The sequence below is a fragment of the Lissotriton vulgaris genome, chromosome 6, assembly GCF_964263255.1.
Source record: "Lissotriton vulgaris chromosome 6, aLisVul1.2, whole genome shotgun sequence".
Classification (NCBI taxonomy): Eukaryota; Metazoa; Chordata; class Amphibia; order Caudata; family Salamandridae; genus Lissotriton; species Lissotriton vulgaris.
The window spans coordinates 512,102,589-512,121,419 of record NC_141694.1 but is presented as its reverse complement, the minus strand read 5'-3'; the positions used below and the strand labels follow the sequence as shown (position 1 = coordinate 512,121,419).

Here is an 18,831-nt window from a genome sequence, read left to right as displayed (position 1 = left end):
CAAACCAGCGAGAACGCATTCTTGAGATATCTGCTGGCTGTCCCTCGTTCCATCTCTACCACAGTCTGCCACAATGAGCTTGCCCGGGTACACATTTCTGACATAATCAAGACCACACCAATTCTGCTATGGCACAAAATATGGTCCTCGGAAAAGACAGTCCTCAATCGAGATGTGATTAAGGACTGTATGGCTCTAACAGACTCAAGGAAAATACCCTGGCTTGTCTATGTCAAGACATTTCTAACTTCACTGGGTCTAGCTGATCTGTATGATAACCCTACTTCGTGTCTAACAATCTCGAAAAAGGATCTCAAGGCCCGTTGACTAGGCCTGCTCGAGGACAGGCGTTCCTACCTTGAAGGAAATAAACCAACGATTGTCCACCATAACCTTTTACTCCATGATGCAGGCATTCCCCTTTATCTCTCCCCGACTCTTCCGGCCTACACGAGAATGCTGTTAACAAGGATGAGGACGGACTGCTTATACCGTTTGTTAACATTTCCCACCATAAACGATTGGTCTGCCGACTTGGTGGTTTGTCCCTGCGACAACGTTTCTAAGCAGTCCAACATACACGTTCTTTTGTTCTGTAAATTTTATGACTGGGGAAGAAAGAAACATCTACTCCCACTCCTGAAGTTATGGGGCCTAAGACAATGCAGGCCAGCCTTACTCAAACTATACATGCTTGTGGATGAACTCACGATTACCGCAGCTGCCAGTTTCTTGAAATTTGTAGTAAGGTGCAGAGCGTCCATGAACTGATTTATTTCTGATAGTTACCCTCGATCAGTATAAACACCCTCGTAATTTATCTTTTTTACTTTTTATACCTGAGTTTTGAACTTAATTTTTATGTTTTATTAAATTGTGCTTTTATGATTTTCTTGTGCAAAAATCGAATAAAGCTATTTTGAATTTGAATTTGCCAGCCATTTTGTGTTTTTTATTTTGCCTGGGCTTTTACCCTTGCACATGATTGCTTTACCCTGACCCAGGAAATGTATCCCATTCAGGGGGTTCTTGTTACTTTACTATAATTCCCCCCACCTAGATCATACTCTTCGTCAGTGTGGTGTGATGATACAGGAGATTGAACAGGAGAAACTGTAGGTTCAATGTAAGGAGGGATAGGAGAGGAAGAAGGTGAAGGAGAGGAAGGGTGCATTAGAGAAGTTGCACAATCCTTCTTTTTGGCAGGAACCACAGGCAGAAGTGGTGTGTCTGCTGGTCTATTCTTGTAAGTAATTGCTTCTACATGTCTAGTTTTTGGATTGATATGGACTTTTCTTTGTTTAGGATCTGGCCTAAACAGTTCTTCCTCCTCTACAATCTTCTTCGGCGTCGATTTTTTCTGTGCCGATAGGGGTTGTTTTGTGTTGTTTGCTGTAGGAGGCGTTAGAGTCCTGTGGCAAATTTTTAGGTGCCGAAGGTGGTTTTGGCTTGGTAGGCTTGTTAGAGGGTTTAGGTGTTTCTGTATCAGGCCTTGGAGTCTTTGGTACCGAGGTTGGAAATTTTGGAGTGGAGACAGGTCTCGTTGGCCCTGCGGCGCCGGACTCTGGATTTCCATCTTTATTTTTGGAACCGGAAGGTTTCAGAATCGAAGCTTTCGGATCCGGTACGGTCTTCGGCACCGATGCATCTTTTGGTTTGGGTGCCTAAGGATCTTTGTCTTTGGGCACCGAAGGGCGTTTTGGCTTCGGTGTCGAAGAGTTCTTCGGTGTCAAAGGATGTATGTGCTTCGATGCCAATGGAGGAGGTGGAATTGGCACATGTCGTTTTGTCGGTGCTGAGGCACCGGAAGGCGTAGTCTTTTTCCTCGGAGCCGAGCCCGAAAGCGGGGCGTCTGAGGGGATATTTCAGTCTCGACTGGGCCTCATGGGCGGAGTGCTGACCGTTGCCTTTGGCTTGGGTATTGTATGTTGTGCAGGGGCAAGAGTACTCACGGGTGGCCGAGATGGAATCGAGTCGTCTGAGTCCTCTGCCCCCGATATGATCTGGAGATCAGGCGAGTCTTCCTCGGCGACGAGTGGAGCCTTGTCCTCGGAGAGGTCTTCGAGTGGATCCTCGTCCAGACGTCCTCTGACACGATCTCCACCTCAAAGATGGCCTCCGGTGCTGGCACTGATCTCATCCCGTGTCGACGTTGCCTCCGATCCCGAATGGTCTTCTTCGATCGGAAGGATGCACAAGCTGTGCAGGTCGACTCGTCGTGTTCCGGCGATAGACAGAGGTTGCAGACCTCGTGATGGTCGCTATGAGGGAATTTTGCTCGCCATACCGGGCATCTCTTGAATGGAGTTCTGTCCATGAGGAGTAGGCCGCACGGCGCCGATAGGCCCAACGGCACGCGTCGACGCACCGGAATGTAACTGGTGATGTCAAAGTCTATTCGATGTCGAAAATGTTTGTATAAAGTTTCACGCTCGAAGTTGCTGAAAAAGTCTTTTCTAGCCGGAGCGGAAAACTTTCATGTGTGCTCTTACAAATCTATTTCATTCTTTAAATAAAGGTATACAAAACGTGTCTAGTTCACAAAAACTACTTAAAACATCAAATGTATGTCATTTACTAAGCAAAATAATATTAATAACAGACAAGCAGTAATGAATGGAGATTATACATACGCTTCATTCAGAGGAACAAAAAGAAAATCTTTCTGAAAAATATCCACATGCCGCGTCCATGTTTTCACCCTTCCATGCCGCCTCTGCTGAAGTCTGAAAATTGAATATTAAAAGATACTTAGGAAATAATTCACTTTAGGTCACTCAAATGATCATTCAGTGCAACTGCTTCATCCTAGGACTTGAACATAACAGCAGAGGAAATGTATGAGGGTATTTAGTAAGCCATCTACACAAGACAAATGTACAAGTCAGTGGCCAATAAGTTACAATAATGCATAGTTTACTCGAGGCGATAGAACCTTTTATCAAAGGGATATAGTTAGAATTGTATCCAATGTTTCTTTCAAGTGCTTTTTCTTGTACAACCGTTTGCCTTATTTGAGGTTTCATACATTCAATGTAATCCAATACAGTTAATAATCCCAAATCCATTGAGTAACACAGCCCAGGGAGGCAATGATACGAAAATAAATAAAAAGACTGGGTTTGGGTGCCTTAAAAGACAGATTTGGAAAATAATATGGACAGGACAAAGTGTTGTGAGCAACTTGAAAGCTTAAACCTGGCTCCCAAGAGGGTGCAGATAGTGAGGAAGATTGATCTTAGTAAGGGGGTTGGCAGGCTGTTTGGCTTGGAACACATTCAAGAAAAGTTATGCCAGTTGCACAAGTTATTACTTGTGTAACGATATATCTGTAAGAGACATTAGTTAGTGATAGATTCCTTACCTTAGAATATCCCCAGGTGTCAGACTGGATCCGTAAAGTTTTGCTTAGCAGTACCCCTGTGCATCAGTAGGTGGCGAATTGCGGCTCCACGTCAGTCACTGGCCTCGTAAGTACAGAGATGACGTCATGGAGACTACTTAGGCGCCACCCATGCGCGCAGACGTCAGTTCTGTACACAACTTTCCGCGCAAAGAACGCAGAGCCATGCAAGATAATGGCCATTGGTGCATAAAACTAGGGCCTTAAAATGGATGACCTTAACCCTAGTACAGTTCGCAGAACAGGGAGGATGGGTGGGGCGGTAAAGAATCTATCACTAACTAATGTCTCTTACAGATATATTGTTACACAAGTAGTAACTTGTACATCTGAAAGAGACACGTTAGTGATAAATTCCTTAGCTTAGAATGCATACCCCAGCAATACAAGCCCTGGATTTGGGTCTGCAAACAAAATCACACCAGGAAGTCACGGAGAACAGAACAGCCAAAGAAGCCGTCTTTCCGGACTTGGCTGTCAAGGCAGTAATGCTTGGTAAATGTGTGCAGCAAAGCCCACGTAGCTGCCTGGCAAATGTCCTGCGAGGGAACGCCGCGTCCCAAGGCAATAGTGGCTGCAGTTGCCCTGTTCGAATGGGCACGCAGCCCCACAGGAGGCTCCTTCTTGGCCAAGGAGTAACATGCTTTGATGCACAGAACGACCCACCGGGAAATGGTCAGTTTGTTCAAGGCCCGACCTTTTTTGGCAGCCACGTAGCCAACAAAGAGCTGAACATCCACTCAGAACTATTGTGTATGCTGCAGATAGAATGCGAGCGCACGTTTTGGGTCCATGCGGTGGAGCCTCTCCTCTTCCCTTGAAGAATGCGGAAACGGAAAGAAGGTGGACAAAGTGATGGTCTGCCCGATGTGTAAGGCTTTGACAACTTTTGGCAAGAAAAAAGGACGGGTCCTTAAAACCACCTTGTACGGATGAACAGAAAGGAGGTTTAGAAGAAAGAGCCTGGAGCTCACTCACTCTTCTGGCAGAGGTGATAGCTACCAGGAAAGCGGTCTTTAAAGTGAGAAGACGTAAAGGACAGTTAAACGTGGCTCAAAGGTAGCGCACATCAGATAAGTCAAGACATGATTCAAGTCCCATTGGGGCATTATGAACGGCACAGGAAGAAACGTGTGCGTAATGCCTTTCAGAAAACGGTTAACAGCCGGGGAGTTTGAAAAGAGAAGGCTCGCCCCACTGCAGAAAGAAACCTTGCGCCACGTTCGAGTTCAGACGACATTCGTGATCCATCATGCACCGGCGGCTGACTTCGTCTGCCCTGGCGTTCAAACAACCTGCCAGGTGTTGAACCACCAAGGTAATGCCTTGATGATCCAGGCGCAGAACTTCCTGACATAGGGTCCAGGACCACACCCCGCCCTGTTTGTTGCAATACCACATGGCAGTGGCGTTGTCTGTGAACACCTGAACCACACTTCCCCGGACAGAGGGAAGGAATGCCTTCAGTGCAAGTCGGATCGCCCGCAGCTCCAGAAGGTTGATATGGAGCCGGGACTCCGCCAGAGACTAGAGGCCTCTCATCTCCGCCTCTCCCAAGTGGCCTCCCAAACCCAGGAGGGACGCATCCGTTACCACTTTGTGCTCTGGTTGGGAAAGGGATCTGCCACTGACCCAATCTAGATTCGTGAGCCACCACTGCAATTGCTGAGCAGTGCCCTTCGAGATCTGGACGTGATCGGACAGGTTGCCCTGATGCTGTGCCCACTGGAGCTTCAGGTCCCACTGCAGAGCCGCATATACCATCTGGCATGTGTCACCAGCAGGAAGCAGGAGGCCAGCAGGCCCAGAAACCGTAGTGTCATCCTGACTGAAACCCGGGATAGAGGCCGAAAGATCGGAATCATAGCCTGAATATCCCGGACTCTCTGCTCGGGAGGATAAACCAGAAACAGTGTCAAATCCAGAACCGCTCCGATGAAGGGGAGCTTCTGAGAGGGACTCCAGTGCAACTTCGTTACATTGATGGAGAACCCCAGCAACTGCAAGAGGTCGGCTGTAGTCTGAAGATGGTTGACGACTGCCTGGGGCAAGCCCGCCTTCAACAACCAGTCGTCGAGGTAGGGGGAAGACGGACACCCCCGAACTGCGCAGGTGAGCTGCAACCACCGCCATCACCTTCGTGAACACCCGAAGGGTGCTGGTAAGGCGCCGGCAAACTGAAAATGTTACTAGCCTACCGTGAACCGCAGGTAACTCCGGTGGGCCGGCAGGACGGGGTTGTGAATAATAGCGTCCTGCAAGTCCAACTCTTATCATCCAGTCTCCAGGGTTGATGGCAGCCAGGACCTGAGCCAGAGTCAGCATTTTGAACTTCTCGTCCTGGAGGTCCAAGGTGGGGCGCAGGCCCCCCTTGTCCTTCTTGGGGACCAGAAAGTAGTGGGACTAACAACCACTCCCTACTTCCTGCCCGGGAACACACTTGATGGCCCCTTTGGTCAAGAGGGCCATGACTTCCTGTTGGAGAAGAACCAAATGATTCCCCGACATGCGGTGGCACCGAGGTGGTATGGCCGGAGGGGAGGACCGAAAGGGAAGGGAGCAACCCTTGCGGATTATCTGCAGCACCCACTTGTCCGACGTGATGTCGCACCAGTGGGGGAGGTGGTGCTGGATCCTGCCCCTCACCAGCATGGGGTGCTCCACGAAGCTCAGGCTAGGAAGGTTTGGAGGTAGGAGCAGCGGGGTTGGAGGTGGACTGACCCGCACGCTGAGTACCAGACCCGCCCCTGCGGAAGCCGAGACCGCGGCCGCGGTGAGGCTAGTTCTGCACGGGCTTGGGTGCCGCTGCCCTGGCCCCGAAAGGAACGAAAACCAGGAGTGGCCAGATTCTTTTTAGAAAGGCCCAAGGACTTGGCCTTGGCCCGCGAGTCCTTAAAACGCTCCACTGTACTGTCTGCTTCATCGCCAAACAGGCGGGTGCCATCAAAGGGCATATCCATGAGCGCACCCTGGACATCAGGCGAGAACCCAGTCGAATGCAATCGGGTGTGGCGTCGCATCGCCACAGTTGTAGAAATCGCCCTGCCCAATGATTCAGTGGTGTCCAAACCACATCGAATGGCGAACTTAGCCGCATCCTTGCCTTCGGCAATCGCCTGAGAAAGGACAGCCTGGACCTCCTCAGGACACTGAGGCAACAAGTGAGCAAAGGTATCCCACACTGCATCAGAAAAGCAGCCCAATAAGCAGGCGGCGTTCACCGACTGCAGCCCCAAGCTGGCCGAAGAGAACAACCCCATACCAAACTGTTCCAGTTTCTTAGAGTCCTTATCCGGCAGAGCCATGGGAAAGGCACCAAATGACCAGACTCTCAGGCGTGGGATGAGTGGTCAGAAAGGCGAGGTCGCAAGGCGGTGGAGTCTGGCGACATTCTTTTCTACAGGGGCCGGATGCAACCAAGTGCCCAAGTGGACTTCGGTAAGGGTGTCATTGAAGGGAAGCAATGGCTCCGACGAAGTAGACGCCGTCTGGAGCACCTCGGTGAGGAGGTTAGTTTTGAGGGCCACTGTGGGGAGGTTGAGGCCTCAGCAGCCTGATGGAGCACCATCCTGTAGGAAGCGCCTTCCTCCATCGTAGGCAGGGGAGAGTCAAACCCCGGGTCAGAAGAGCTATTGAGGTCGCCTGAATCCTCCAGGTCATACACCCAATCCTGCTTCGGAGTCACACTGCCGGGCAAGAGGGTCCTCGGACCCCTCCCAGTCCTCCTCCGCCTCCAGTGCAGGAGGGTCCGGTCGCAGCGGCAGAGCCGGAGAAGGGACAAACGGCGTCGGAAAAAGCGCGGAGAACGGCGCCGGAAATGGCGCTCAGAGCGGCGCCGGCTGGGACCAGAACGGCGCCGCTTCCCAATGCGGATCCCAGGCAGGAACAAAATGGTGCTGGAACCGGGGCAAGGGTGGAATGAACGGCACACACTGTGGCGCCGAGGCCTAAAAAGGTGGTCCATGGCAGCAAGAAACTCTTGCACCTGTTCTGGAGTCGTCGACTAACCCGGGTAGGGCGGGTGGACCACGGGACTCTCAGGCTCCAGAGAGGGACGGGGTTCATCCGAGAGCAAACACGCTTCTTATACTTCTTTTTTTGACGTCGCTAACCGGAATCTGAAGGCGAAGACTTGGAGCGATGACTACGGTCCCACGAGCAGTCACGGGAACGGCCCCTAGACCCGTAGCGGCGGTGTGACTAATGCCGGACCTCCAGCAATTTCCGGCGCCGCTCCCACAAGGCCTTCGGGGCCATGGGTCGACAGTCCCGGGAGTCGTGATCAGTCTCCAGGTAGTAGAAGCAAACATCGGGGGGGGTCCGCCACCGACATATTACAGCGGCAGGCCCCACAGGACTTAAATCCAGGCATCCCTACATGCACCAGGAGAAACAAGGGGCGAGACAAAAAAAGTCTCAAACAGCAGTCAAAAAATTGAGTTAGGTACATGCTCTATCCGGATCTGCGCTTGCTGGCGCGGAAAAAGAAAGAACTGACGTCAGCGTGCATGGATGGCGTCTAAGTAGTCTCCGTGACAATCTCGGCTCTTTCGAGGCCAGTGACGGGCGCGGAGCTGCAGGACGCCACCTACTGACACACAGGGGTACTGCTAAGCAAAACTTTCCGGATCCAGTGTGATGCCTGGGGATATTATAAGGTAAGGAATCTGTCACTAACGTGTCTCTTTCAGATAGTGGTTGGTGCCCTGGTCTGGTGTTACATATTCACTGCATCTTTAATCACAGATAAGGAGAATCTGTTTTCATGGACTGGCTTTTCACGAATTGCCTAAAAAGAGTATGTTGCAGAGCCATGTACGTTTATCGACATGCCCTTTTGTTTTTGGCTGTTTGGCTCTTGCCAAAGGAATCCACAAGCTGGCCAAACAAGAAATCAAAGGCCACCTTTGGTGAGGTGCCTGTTAATAAACATACTCATTCCCATTGATCTCGGCCACTTCAAGGATGGCTGAGCTTTACATTTATACGTCAGTATCCGCTTTCTGCGATCATATTTTCTCTTGTAGAAATATATTGCTTATTCTTTTGTCTCTCAAATAGCACACAGGAATCTACAAAAACTATGTGGTAACAGTGTCATTGTCTCAACAAAGAAGATGGCTATGTGGGAAAGCAGTTTACTAAGGGAGAATGCCTTGGGGCGTGGACTTGGGGGGAGGATGGGAGGAGCGCATATCGTTATATGCCGATAACATCTTGATGTATGTCCAGCGACCGTGTGAGTCCATACAAAGACTAATGGTCATTGTACACACATTTTCGGGAATACTCCGGGTATCGCATCAACTGGGGCAAGTCCCTGGGCTATGTTCTGGTGGGACCCCAGCCACGAATAATGGATGACTGCAGGGGCCTGGTTTGTCGCGAAGAGTTCCGATACCTGGGAATATGGGTCATACCATTTGACACACAGAGTTTCTCCGTTTAAATGTACAAGCACAATTGGAGCGCCTTCACAGCGACGTGGTACACTGGAGGACCCTCCCGCTCTCCCTAATGGGACGTGCCGTTTTATTCAAAATGATGGCCTTGCCTCGGTTTATCTATGCTCTACAAAGCTCTCCCTTCCCGATCCCGGAGCACATTTTTAAAACTGTGGAATCGGAGCAACGCTCCTTATTGTGATCTGGAGGGTGCCCGAGAATAGCTCTAAACAAATTGCAACGGGCCATATTAGGGGGGGCTGTGATGCCTGACATCCGCTTATACTACTGGACAACGCAACTGATCAATATAAATGGTTGGGTGTTTGCCCCACTGGAGGAACCCGCATATCGGGTAGACCGAACGGCCCTCGGAGGGGAATCCTACCTGACAGCTCTATACTCCAAAGCCAGACACAGCCGGGCCTTGCCACCCCAGACAGCGGTGGTGGTAGGGGTGTGGAAACGGGCGACGAAGTTGCTGGGGTGGGAGGCGAAGCTTAAGGACCACACGCCTTTGTGGACAGGCGACTTCCTCCGGGAAGTTGTGAAACTACGAGACCTGCGCCAATGGAGTCTGATAGGCATAGATGTGTTGGGGGACGTGTGGAAGAGGGTGAAAATGGTGGATTTTGCGACCCTACAGACGGAATTCCACATGGGTGACGGTGAATTCCTACATTACCAACAACTCAAACATGCCCTACATACACACCTGACGCAGGGGGAACAACTGCCTGAGTATGCCCCACTTGAGGATAGGCTGCTGTTAGACCCTATGATAAATAAAGCTATCTCCCTTACCTACAAAAAGCTCATTAATAATCTTCCGGACCCACTGGGACCACTTAGGGAAAAATGGGAGTCAGATCTAGGTTTATTTGAGGATGATGACTGGAACAAGGCCTTGCAATGCCCCAGAGAGGTAGAGATTCGTGCTAGGTTCAGACTGATCCAGCTGCGTATTCTCCATAGATCATACACCCCTCGGACGGTGCAATATAGGATGGGGTTTGCGGCTTCTCAATTCTGCTTAAGGGGTTGCGGGGAGGAGGGCACCTTCTTCCACATCTTATGGGATTGCACCAAAATCCGCACATACTGGGTCAGACTGAAAGGTATCATGAAAGGAGTGATCGTGGCAGAGGTGCAGCTGGAGGCCCGATGGCACGTCCTGGGAGTGACGAGTGATGTTACCTGGCCAAAGTGGGATAAGACATGGTTAGCCCTCGCAAGCATGGTGGCAAAGATGAACATAGCCCGGCTCCGAGGGAGTGACCTGTTACCAACGGTGGAGGAATGGGAACGGGACCTGGATTGGTGCCAGAGGGCGGAGAAGGTTATTTATAGAAGTCGCGGCTGCCCCAAGAAATGGGAGAAAATATGGCTGGCTTGGAGACGATACAGAGGGGACTGGTTAAATACCCCAGACGGATCAGAACTAGGATAACAGATGTCTATTGATGGAAATCCCTCTCTAGCTGGCATGTTTTGTGTACATTCAGTGAATAACGCTCACTGAGAGACCAACCGCCCGCTGACGCGAGAGACAATGGCCACGATGCAAGGGGGGTGGGGGAAGAGAGAAAACAGGGGAAGGGGAGGGGTTCGCAATGAGGGAGGGAGGCCTAGACCGGGGGGTTATGGTGCCTAGATACAGAATGCTAAAGTCCACAGGGGGTGTGCTGGGGGGTAGGCCAGAATGGATCACACCGAGGGGTCTTATGTGACTGTAATGTGAAATTTGCCAATGAACTTCCACTGCTATCTGATGTGCTTTGTAATGGAGCGGTTATGTTCTAATAAAAAGATTTTTTTTTTTTACAGAAGGGAGAATGCCTGAAAAGTAGCGAGTATGTAGGAATTTGCAGAAGGATGCTGGGAAGGCACTAGGTTTAATGTGGACAGGAACGTTTCCATAGCGTGGGTATCTGAGAAATGCAATAGTGGTTTTAACTACTGGCAAACATGCACTTTAATCTATCTAGTATTTGGCGCTGGTCAAACTTAACCTTCTGGTGATGGCATATTGAAGCATGTGGTGCAGAAGTACAGGAGAACGTTTAAAGTTATGAAAGGGAGTGTAAAACTCTGCATCTTGGAACTTTATTCTTCAATGAGCAGCCCTTGAAGAACTGTGGGGGAAATGGGTGCTCTTTGGAAAAGAGAAACATGAGGGCTAGAAACTGTGACTGGATGATTGGATTGGGTGTTAGACTATTGCAGATCTTGGATGTGGTCCGATTTAGTTTTAGGCCACTGCTGTTCAGATACATTTCAATGGGGACTTATGCTCTTGGTTTTAGGGACGAAGATGTTGATGTTTGTGTAGTAGTGAAAGGACAGAGCTAAATCATTCAACAGTATCATCTTAAGAAGCTTGAGTACATTAGGACCATAGGTGAGAGTTGAAAGTCAAGAGTGTGGCATGGCACTAAGATTGACTTGTAGATAGTTGAAAGGACCTAGCTTGACTAGGTTGTGGTTAGCTTAAAATAGCATGCAAGCAATAGCAATAAGTGATAATTACTGGAAAGTAATTTGTTTGAGGAGAATGAGGAAACTGGAGTCCATTTGTGCCAGTTTATCAGTTCTGATAAAGAAGCTAGATTAGCACAGGTCTTGAATGATGTATTCTTCTGTACAGTGCTACCACAAGGATTACCATTGCTAGTTCCCTAAATGAGAAAGCATTGTAGTTTCTCACTGGTGTGTAGTCAGAATAAATCATAAAAAAGGTGTGTGGGATGTTTGCTTTAAAGCAAGAAGGATGGGCCTTGAAGAAAGAGCATAGCTGATCAGAACTGTGAGGGAGTTGCACTTCTTGTGTGAGTAATAGTACCCTATTGTGGGTGTTAGGACGGGCCTCAACATTCTGAGATGTTTGGTAAACATGAGCTGAATAGCTATTGTTAAGCTGAAAGCAGCTGTCTGGGTCTTGGGTAAAAAGACTTTTAAACCAAAAGCTCAATTGGTCACTATTTTTTCCCTGTACTTTCAAGCCCTAATGTTACACCTTCCTCCCTGTTCAGATTTTCTGTAGCATGCAATATTAAAAAAGCAAAGCTTTAAGGAAGCAGGTGAGAATTCATGTGACTCAAAAGACACCAATGGTGAGGACCACTACAGCAAGTATCATTCTACTTCTGCACTGGATAATTTAGAAATGCACACACTATTTCAATAGAATACCAAGTATTAAGTGCCTCGGAGGTGGGCGAAGAACTGACACATACAAATAGGTTCTTCAGCACTGTTTGTTCAACAGCAGCATTCCTCATTGTGTATGCAAAAAAGTAATGATCACCACAGAAGGCCTGCAAATACTTCCATTTCGCTGACTTGCCAATCATGACCTGCACATATTGGGCAACAACACAAATCTTGAAGTCCTTCCTCATGTCTACTGGGCAGTCCAACTTTCACTTACTTGGCTGCCCACGTTCTGTTAATCAAACTTGAAATAGCCTATGAGCTATCTGGCAACGGCAGCATTGGCAAGCGCCTACCCCTTCTGGGTTGGTCAGAAAGCCACAATTAAAGGGGTAGACCAGATTATCTAACTGATGTCCGTGTAATAGCTCAGCACCCTCTTTAATGCTACCATGAGCAGCAATCCTTCCATCCAACAGTAGGGCCACATTTTACAGGCGTACTATCAAATTGAAGGTTTTGTCTAAGAAGTTGCAGTCATGATTTAGGGTATGGTAGGTAACTGCTACAAGAAAGGAAGATTGTGAATGTGCTGATCATCATATATTGACACATTCTAAAGAAGGTGTCCATCATGGGCCTGGATGCTGTAAAGCAGCTTCATATGCAGGCTAAAAACACACTATACAAATTAATTTAGATTCACTGTATTTAAATGTATTTATGTAAATGTATGCAAATGGTATGATGATATGCCACAGACCATGTACCTCCTCTGGGTGACCAATTATCTACAAATTTCCAGGTCAAAACTTATCACAGTGTATAGAATTCCTTCTCAATATACACCTGCACTATGCCACTTCTCCATGGTTACCTCTGATATGCTAATGAGGATTTTATCACCTGCAAATAGACCCATTTAGCACCAGTTTTCAATATTGTAAGAATAGAGATCAAGTGCATATTTGTATGCCAAATGGGTATTAATGTGGCTAATCTTGATTAGCCAGTCAGCGAGGAGAGCTGGTGAATGAATGTAGCTTCATGTAGGATGCATTTCTAATTTGGCCTGCTGCTCCAATCTCGAGGTGTTTTTGCGGAAGAGGTCTATAGTACAGGTCATTCATTCTGCAATTCATTATTTGCTTCTGAGCATTCTTCTTAGAGTGGGATCTACCCAACTACACACCAAGTACCTGTGATTACGTCTGGGTATTGCTGAGCTGGGTGCAGGGCATGAAATTGCGATTCATGGCATGTAGTCAGGCCTCTAGGTGCCGTCCCCAGCACCGATCCCAGTGACTACGCCGGCTGTGCCCCCGGCCGGCGGCAACCCCAGCCTCACCCCTGACTTGGACATGGAGCCAGAACGCCGCCGATCAATGCCAGCCAGTACCCTCGTACCACTGTTCTTTCCTGGGGTTCCTTTCTGCCCTGAGTGGCTCCCAGAGGAAGCTGAAGAGGACTGGGAGGAGTCTGTTGACCCTCTGGCAGAACAGCTGGAAGACCCAGACTGGAGAGAGGAGTTTGGTGAATCCAGTGGTCTGGATACGTCCCCAGACCTTGGTAGGATTTCTTCCCCTTCCGTGGCAACGGAGGAGGGATCCTGCTAGGCTGTGGTGTTACGTAGGGCAGCCGAGGCCCTGGTCTCCAGCGGAAGGTCACTGAGATCTAGTGTTGATCAGGAGCTGCACTTATCAGTCTCTGCAGTGGTGGAACACCAACAACCTGTTGCAGGGGCAGCCGATTTTAGACCCCATTCCGCAGATCACGGTCACAACGGTTGCTTCCCTTACGGGGGTGGAGAAGGCGCATTTACAGGACCTCACTGTAGAAGGTCTGTATACACCTTATCACCAGGGTCGCCACATCAATTACCTGGAACTATTGGCGGTTCAGCTAGCACTGAAAGCCTTCCCTTTTTTCAGAAAAAGGCGGTCCTCATTTGCACCAACATGGCTGCCATGTATTATTTACGAAAGCAGGCTAGCACTCATTCCGTTCGGTTGTCGGTGTTCGCTCACAGCATTTCGCGGTGGGCACTCCACCACAGGGTCCATCTACTGGCAGACGATGTGACAGTCCACATCGTTAGATGTTGCGGGTTTACCTTCAGTCGACAGCTTAATTTTAAAACTTTATTCTCCTCAGTCTCCCTTTATTTGTGCACTCTTCTACAGAACCCCTTATATATTCAGTTATTCCCCCAGTTATTGGGTAAAATGATATCCCATTTAGCCATTAACTATGCAAAAATCCTTATATTGGGCTAATGATGTTAGGAAGAGTATTAGCTCTGTTGAACTGGCAGATCTACTCTCTGGAAAGAAATGCACCCAGCATGTGACTGCTGCGACTCAAATATAAGGTCATATTCTTGAACAAGTTTTGACATCCAATCTGACAATCTCTAATTTATTGATCTCTGCGTGCACTTGGTCAGACCACTATTTTATAACATTCGCTCTCTCCAATGTTCACTTGACCAAGCTACATTTGAAGGGGAGCCATATGGCAAGAAACTGGAGGTGCGCTAACATAGGCGACTTCTGTACGCGCTGGCCACTACAGCCCCATCAGAGCAGCAGCCACCGAACAACAAAGCAGAAAGTATTAAATCCTGTCTTGAATCTGCTAGTGACAGCTTTGCCCTCATTAATAAAACCAAGATTATGAGACCTCATGATGCTCAACGCTGGTTCTCGGACGACTTAAAACTGAAGAAAATTGCCTTGCGTCAAGCAGAACGCAAAGGGAGACGATATTACTCCTCAGACAAAAAAGATATATTTGTAATCCAGCTTAAAGAATATAAAATGCCATCTTACAAACCTAGGCCTCCTATTTTTCGAACAAGATTTTAAGCTCTGCCAATAAGAACAAGAAAATCTTTGCTACTGTGGACGAACTATCAAAGCCAGATAGAGTCACAGCAAAACCTGCCCCCCCCTCAAGCGCTTTGTGATTCTCTTAACACCTATTTTATTGAAATAATTGCCATAATTGGGTCTAGCATTCCTACTAATACTTTTCCTCTGGGAGTCACTCAGGACAGAAAGGAACCCCAGGAAAGAACAGTGGTACAAAAGTACCGGCAGGCATCGGTCGATGCCGGTCCGGCTCTGTGTCCAAGACAAGGGTGAGGCTGGGGTTGACGCCGGCCGGGGGCACAGCCAGGGTCGTCACTGGGATCGGTGCCAGAGAAAGTGCCTTGAGGTCGACCGGCACCGATCCAGAAAAAGGCCAGGATCCTCGGGTGGCGTCCGGTGCCAAAGCCAATGGCGCCAGACTAAGGCCCAGGGCCCCCAACCGAGTCCGCGGGATCCAAAGGTGTGCCGCCAGAGTCGGGCTGCCCAAAGATGCCATTAAGCGCTTCGTAGAAAGCTAGAAGCTGGGCAGGGGACGCTCCGGCTCTGGGAAAGGGAGGGAGGCGTGGAGCCGTCCCACTAGCAGGTGCCGGAGAGCGACGATACTCCGGGTCCCAAGTTGACCGACGGACGGGGAGAAGGCGAAGAGCGACGATGCTCCTTCGACTCTATTTGTGCGTTGACTTACCTGATGACAAAGACTTGGATAAAGAGTGGTGACGAATCCGCCTCCGGTCCCGCAATCTCCCTCTCGTCCTGGACCTTGAGCGGCACCGAGCAGACTGCCGGGCCCCTAGAAGCTTCCGGGACCACTCCTGCAAAGAATTCAGGTTCATGGCACGAGGTGCGGATCCGTGATGGACATCACTTTGAGACAGGAGTCACAAGGCTTGAAGCTGGTCAGAGGACTGGACATCCCTTGCACACCAGGAATCAAAATACTTCAACAAAAGTTGAAAAAGAGTTAGTTAAAAGGTGACTAAGGGGCACGCTCTCTCCAGATCTGTGCTGGCTGGCGCGGAAAAAGAAAGAACGGACATCAGCGTGCAGGGGTGACATCTCAGTAGATACAGCGACGAACGTGGAGTCAACCGAAGCCACCTACTGACGAGCAGGGGTATTGATGAGAAGAAATTCTCTGGATCTAGTCTATCGGTAGGGGGTAACTACAAGGTGAGGAACCTATTACTATTAGTCTCTTTCAGATAAGCCGATCATCCTTAATCTTCTCAGGTACAATCAATATAAAAGATAAATGACCTTTTGCAATCCAGCTTATGAATCCTCTCTTCCGATTTAGACTGGTGGGGCAGAGCAAAGAATATAGGCTGACAGGCTGCCTAAAGTAGGTAGTAACAAGTTTAGCAAGAAGGCCACACCAGTCAACACCAGTTAGACTGGAAAAAAAGTTATTGTATGGTAGATACACCAACAGCACCTGATGCTCACTCACACAACAAGCTGAAGTAATCCAAATGAGGAAGATTTCCTTCTAAGTGAACAGATGCAGCGAAGCGTTATGCATAGGCTCTAAGGATATGAACATGAGAATTATTAAGGTGCTACAAAGGCATTACAAATGGTTTAGGAGGAAACCTGTGTCAATCTCATCACAACAGGTGATTTAAACAAGAACAGTTTTGTCCAGCCAATGCAAAATCGTCAAAAAGAAACATTTTATAGTTGCTGTGCAAAACTTTGGCTGGCCAAGGACGAAACAAAAAAAGGAACATCCAACATCTTGGACTGGAAAAGGTTAATCTTGTGGTCAACGACACCAACTTGCACCCCCATTATCAACAGACTTTGTGAAGTGCGTCTTGCGAGGAGGGTGACATCCACTATTTCTGCCAGATCAAATGCGGTCATCTTCCACCGCTCAAGTTTGACACAGGGAGGTATAGATTGTACAGATTTGAGTGAAGGGCCCTGCCTTGTTGCCGAGACAGGAGGCCCTTTCAAAGTGGAAGCTTGATCGAAGGACAGGTACTCTGGCCAAGATGTCCAGGTACTATACTCTCCTGGATCAATCTAGAGCCACTAGAATGACTTGAGCTCAGTTGTTACTAATATATTTCAGAACTTGTGGCAGGAGAGGCAGAAGTAGGTAGGCTTAAGGAGTCCTAAGTTCCATTCCATCTGGACAGCATCCTCTTGCAAGTGTTCTCAGAGACACTACAACACGCAAAACTTTTGACAATATGCATTTGACGTTGGTGAAAGAATTGCCAGGGTTCTCCCCACTGTAGAAAGATGCCCTGCTCCTCCTTGGATGGTAGTTGCCATTTATGGTCCACTAGATGCCATCTGCTGAGCTGGTCCACTCTGGCATTCAAAAATACTGCCAGGTGGTTCACGATCAGGTTAATGCCCTGATGCCCCAACCAACTCCAGCGGTGAAGAGCTTCTTGGTACTGGATCCAGGATCCCTCTTCGCTCTACTTTTTGCAATACCGCATGGAGGAGGTGTTGTCTGGGAGAAACTGCCCCAGGCTACCATTGAAGAACAGCTTAAACACTGTCAACGCCAAGCAAAGGGCTGGTGACTCCAGCAGGTTGATATGGATTTGGGGTTCCATTAGAGACCAGAGCCCACTGATCTCTACCTCCCCAAACCAGAGGTGACGTGTCCATTTCCACCATTACATCTGGCTGTGGAAGGGATTAGAGGGGCCACTGATTCAATTGTGGTTGAGTACCCACCATTGCAAAGCGGGTTCAGTCTCCTTGATCTGAATGGCTTCAGGTAGGTGTCCTTGGTTCTAGGCTCACTGGAACTTTAAATTCCCTCTTAGAGACCGCATATGTCACCTGGAATAGTTGACAAGGAAGATGAACTGCCAGTAACAGGCGGAAGGCCCTGAACTCTTTTGTATCCAAGACAGTCCAAATTAATGGAAGCCTCTGCAAAGGAATCACATGCAACTTAGGCTCATTGATCGTGAACCCAAACTATGAAAGCAGGTTTGCCATTGTATGGAAATAGCCTACAACTAATTGTGACGAGTGCATCTTCAGCTGCCAGTCGTTGAGGTAGGGGGGAACTGGTATCCCCAACCTCCAAAGATGTGCAGAGACTACTACCACCACTTTCATGAACACATAAGGGGCACACATGAGGCCAAAAGGGAGCATTGCAAACAGTTCCTGGCCTATGTTACGTTAGCTAATATTTATAAACCGCACGGCTACTCGGAGTGATCCAGCGCTGAGAAAAACATAGACCACATAACGTCTAAGAGCATTCCATTGCTATGAGGCTCACAACTGAAAGATAAGTTACGGGGGGGTGTGAGGAGCACTTCGTTTGTTGTCTTTCTTTATAAATTTAACAACCGGTGCTGCGGCTAATAAGGGTAGTCACTCCTTGTTTGTGAATGTAAGTTATGACGGGTTTACAAACCCATCTAGAAGCGCACTGTTCACTTGGTGTGATACACCTTCACAATTTTCCAAAAAATTCTAATGAACTCTATACCAGAAAACAATTGTTTTAATACACGATACTCATTGTTTGCTGTACATTTTTTACTCAATGCCGTTTAATTCATCATATCAACAAATGCATCATGTTATTCACTTTTTCTTTGAATTATTCATATACAATATACATTCCATTGTAGTTTAACAACAGTTTTCTTATTCTGCCCAATGCATTTCGGTACACAACGGTACCTTCATCAGGGACCAGTCTGAAAAAAATAAAAATATAAAGAGATGTAAATGTGATGTATTTGTGAGAATGCCCATGAGTGTGATATTATTGGTGTTTTAACTCATACCTGTATGGACAAATCACTGCGCCTGCGGGCTGAAAACAATAAGAATGGGTTTATGTTCAATCTATCCCAAACTAACACTCTACTACACGACAATAGTAGTTCACTGTTTAAAAATTCTTGAGCTTACCGCGTTTTTTAACAGTGTTTTACTGTGGATAAGCTGCAAAAACGAAATGATA

The 18,831-nt window shown here is 48.2% G+C and overlaps 1 protein-coding gene across 3 annotated transcripts in view; it reads right to left on the bottom strand.

Moving 5' to 3' along the window:
- The window catches only part of SENP6 (SUMO specific peptidase 6), a 586,019-nt gene that overhangs the window by 261,661 nt on the left and 305,527 nt on the right, over positions 1–18,831 (bottom strand). For all 3 annotated transcript variants that reach the window (XM_086926520.1, XM_086926518.1, XM_086926519.1), the window contains one exon: positions 2,634–2,726. In XM_086926520.1, the coding sequence (XP_086782646.1) occupies positions 2,634–2,726 (93 nt within the window). The remainder of the gene's footprint in view (positions 1–2,633; positions 2,727–18,831) is intronic.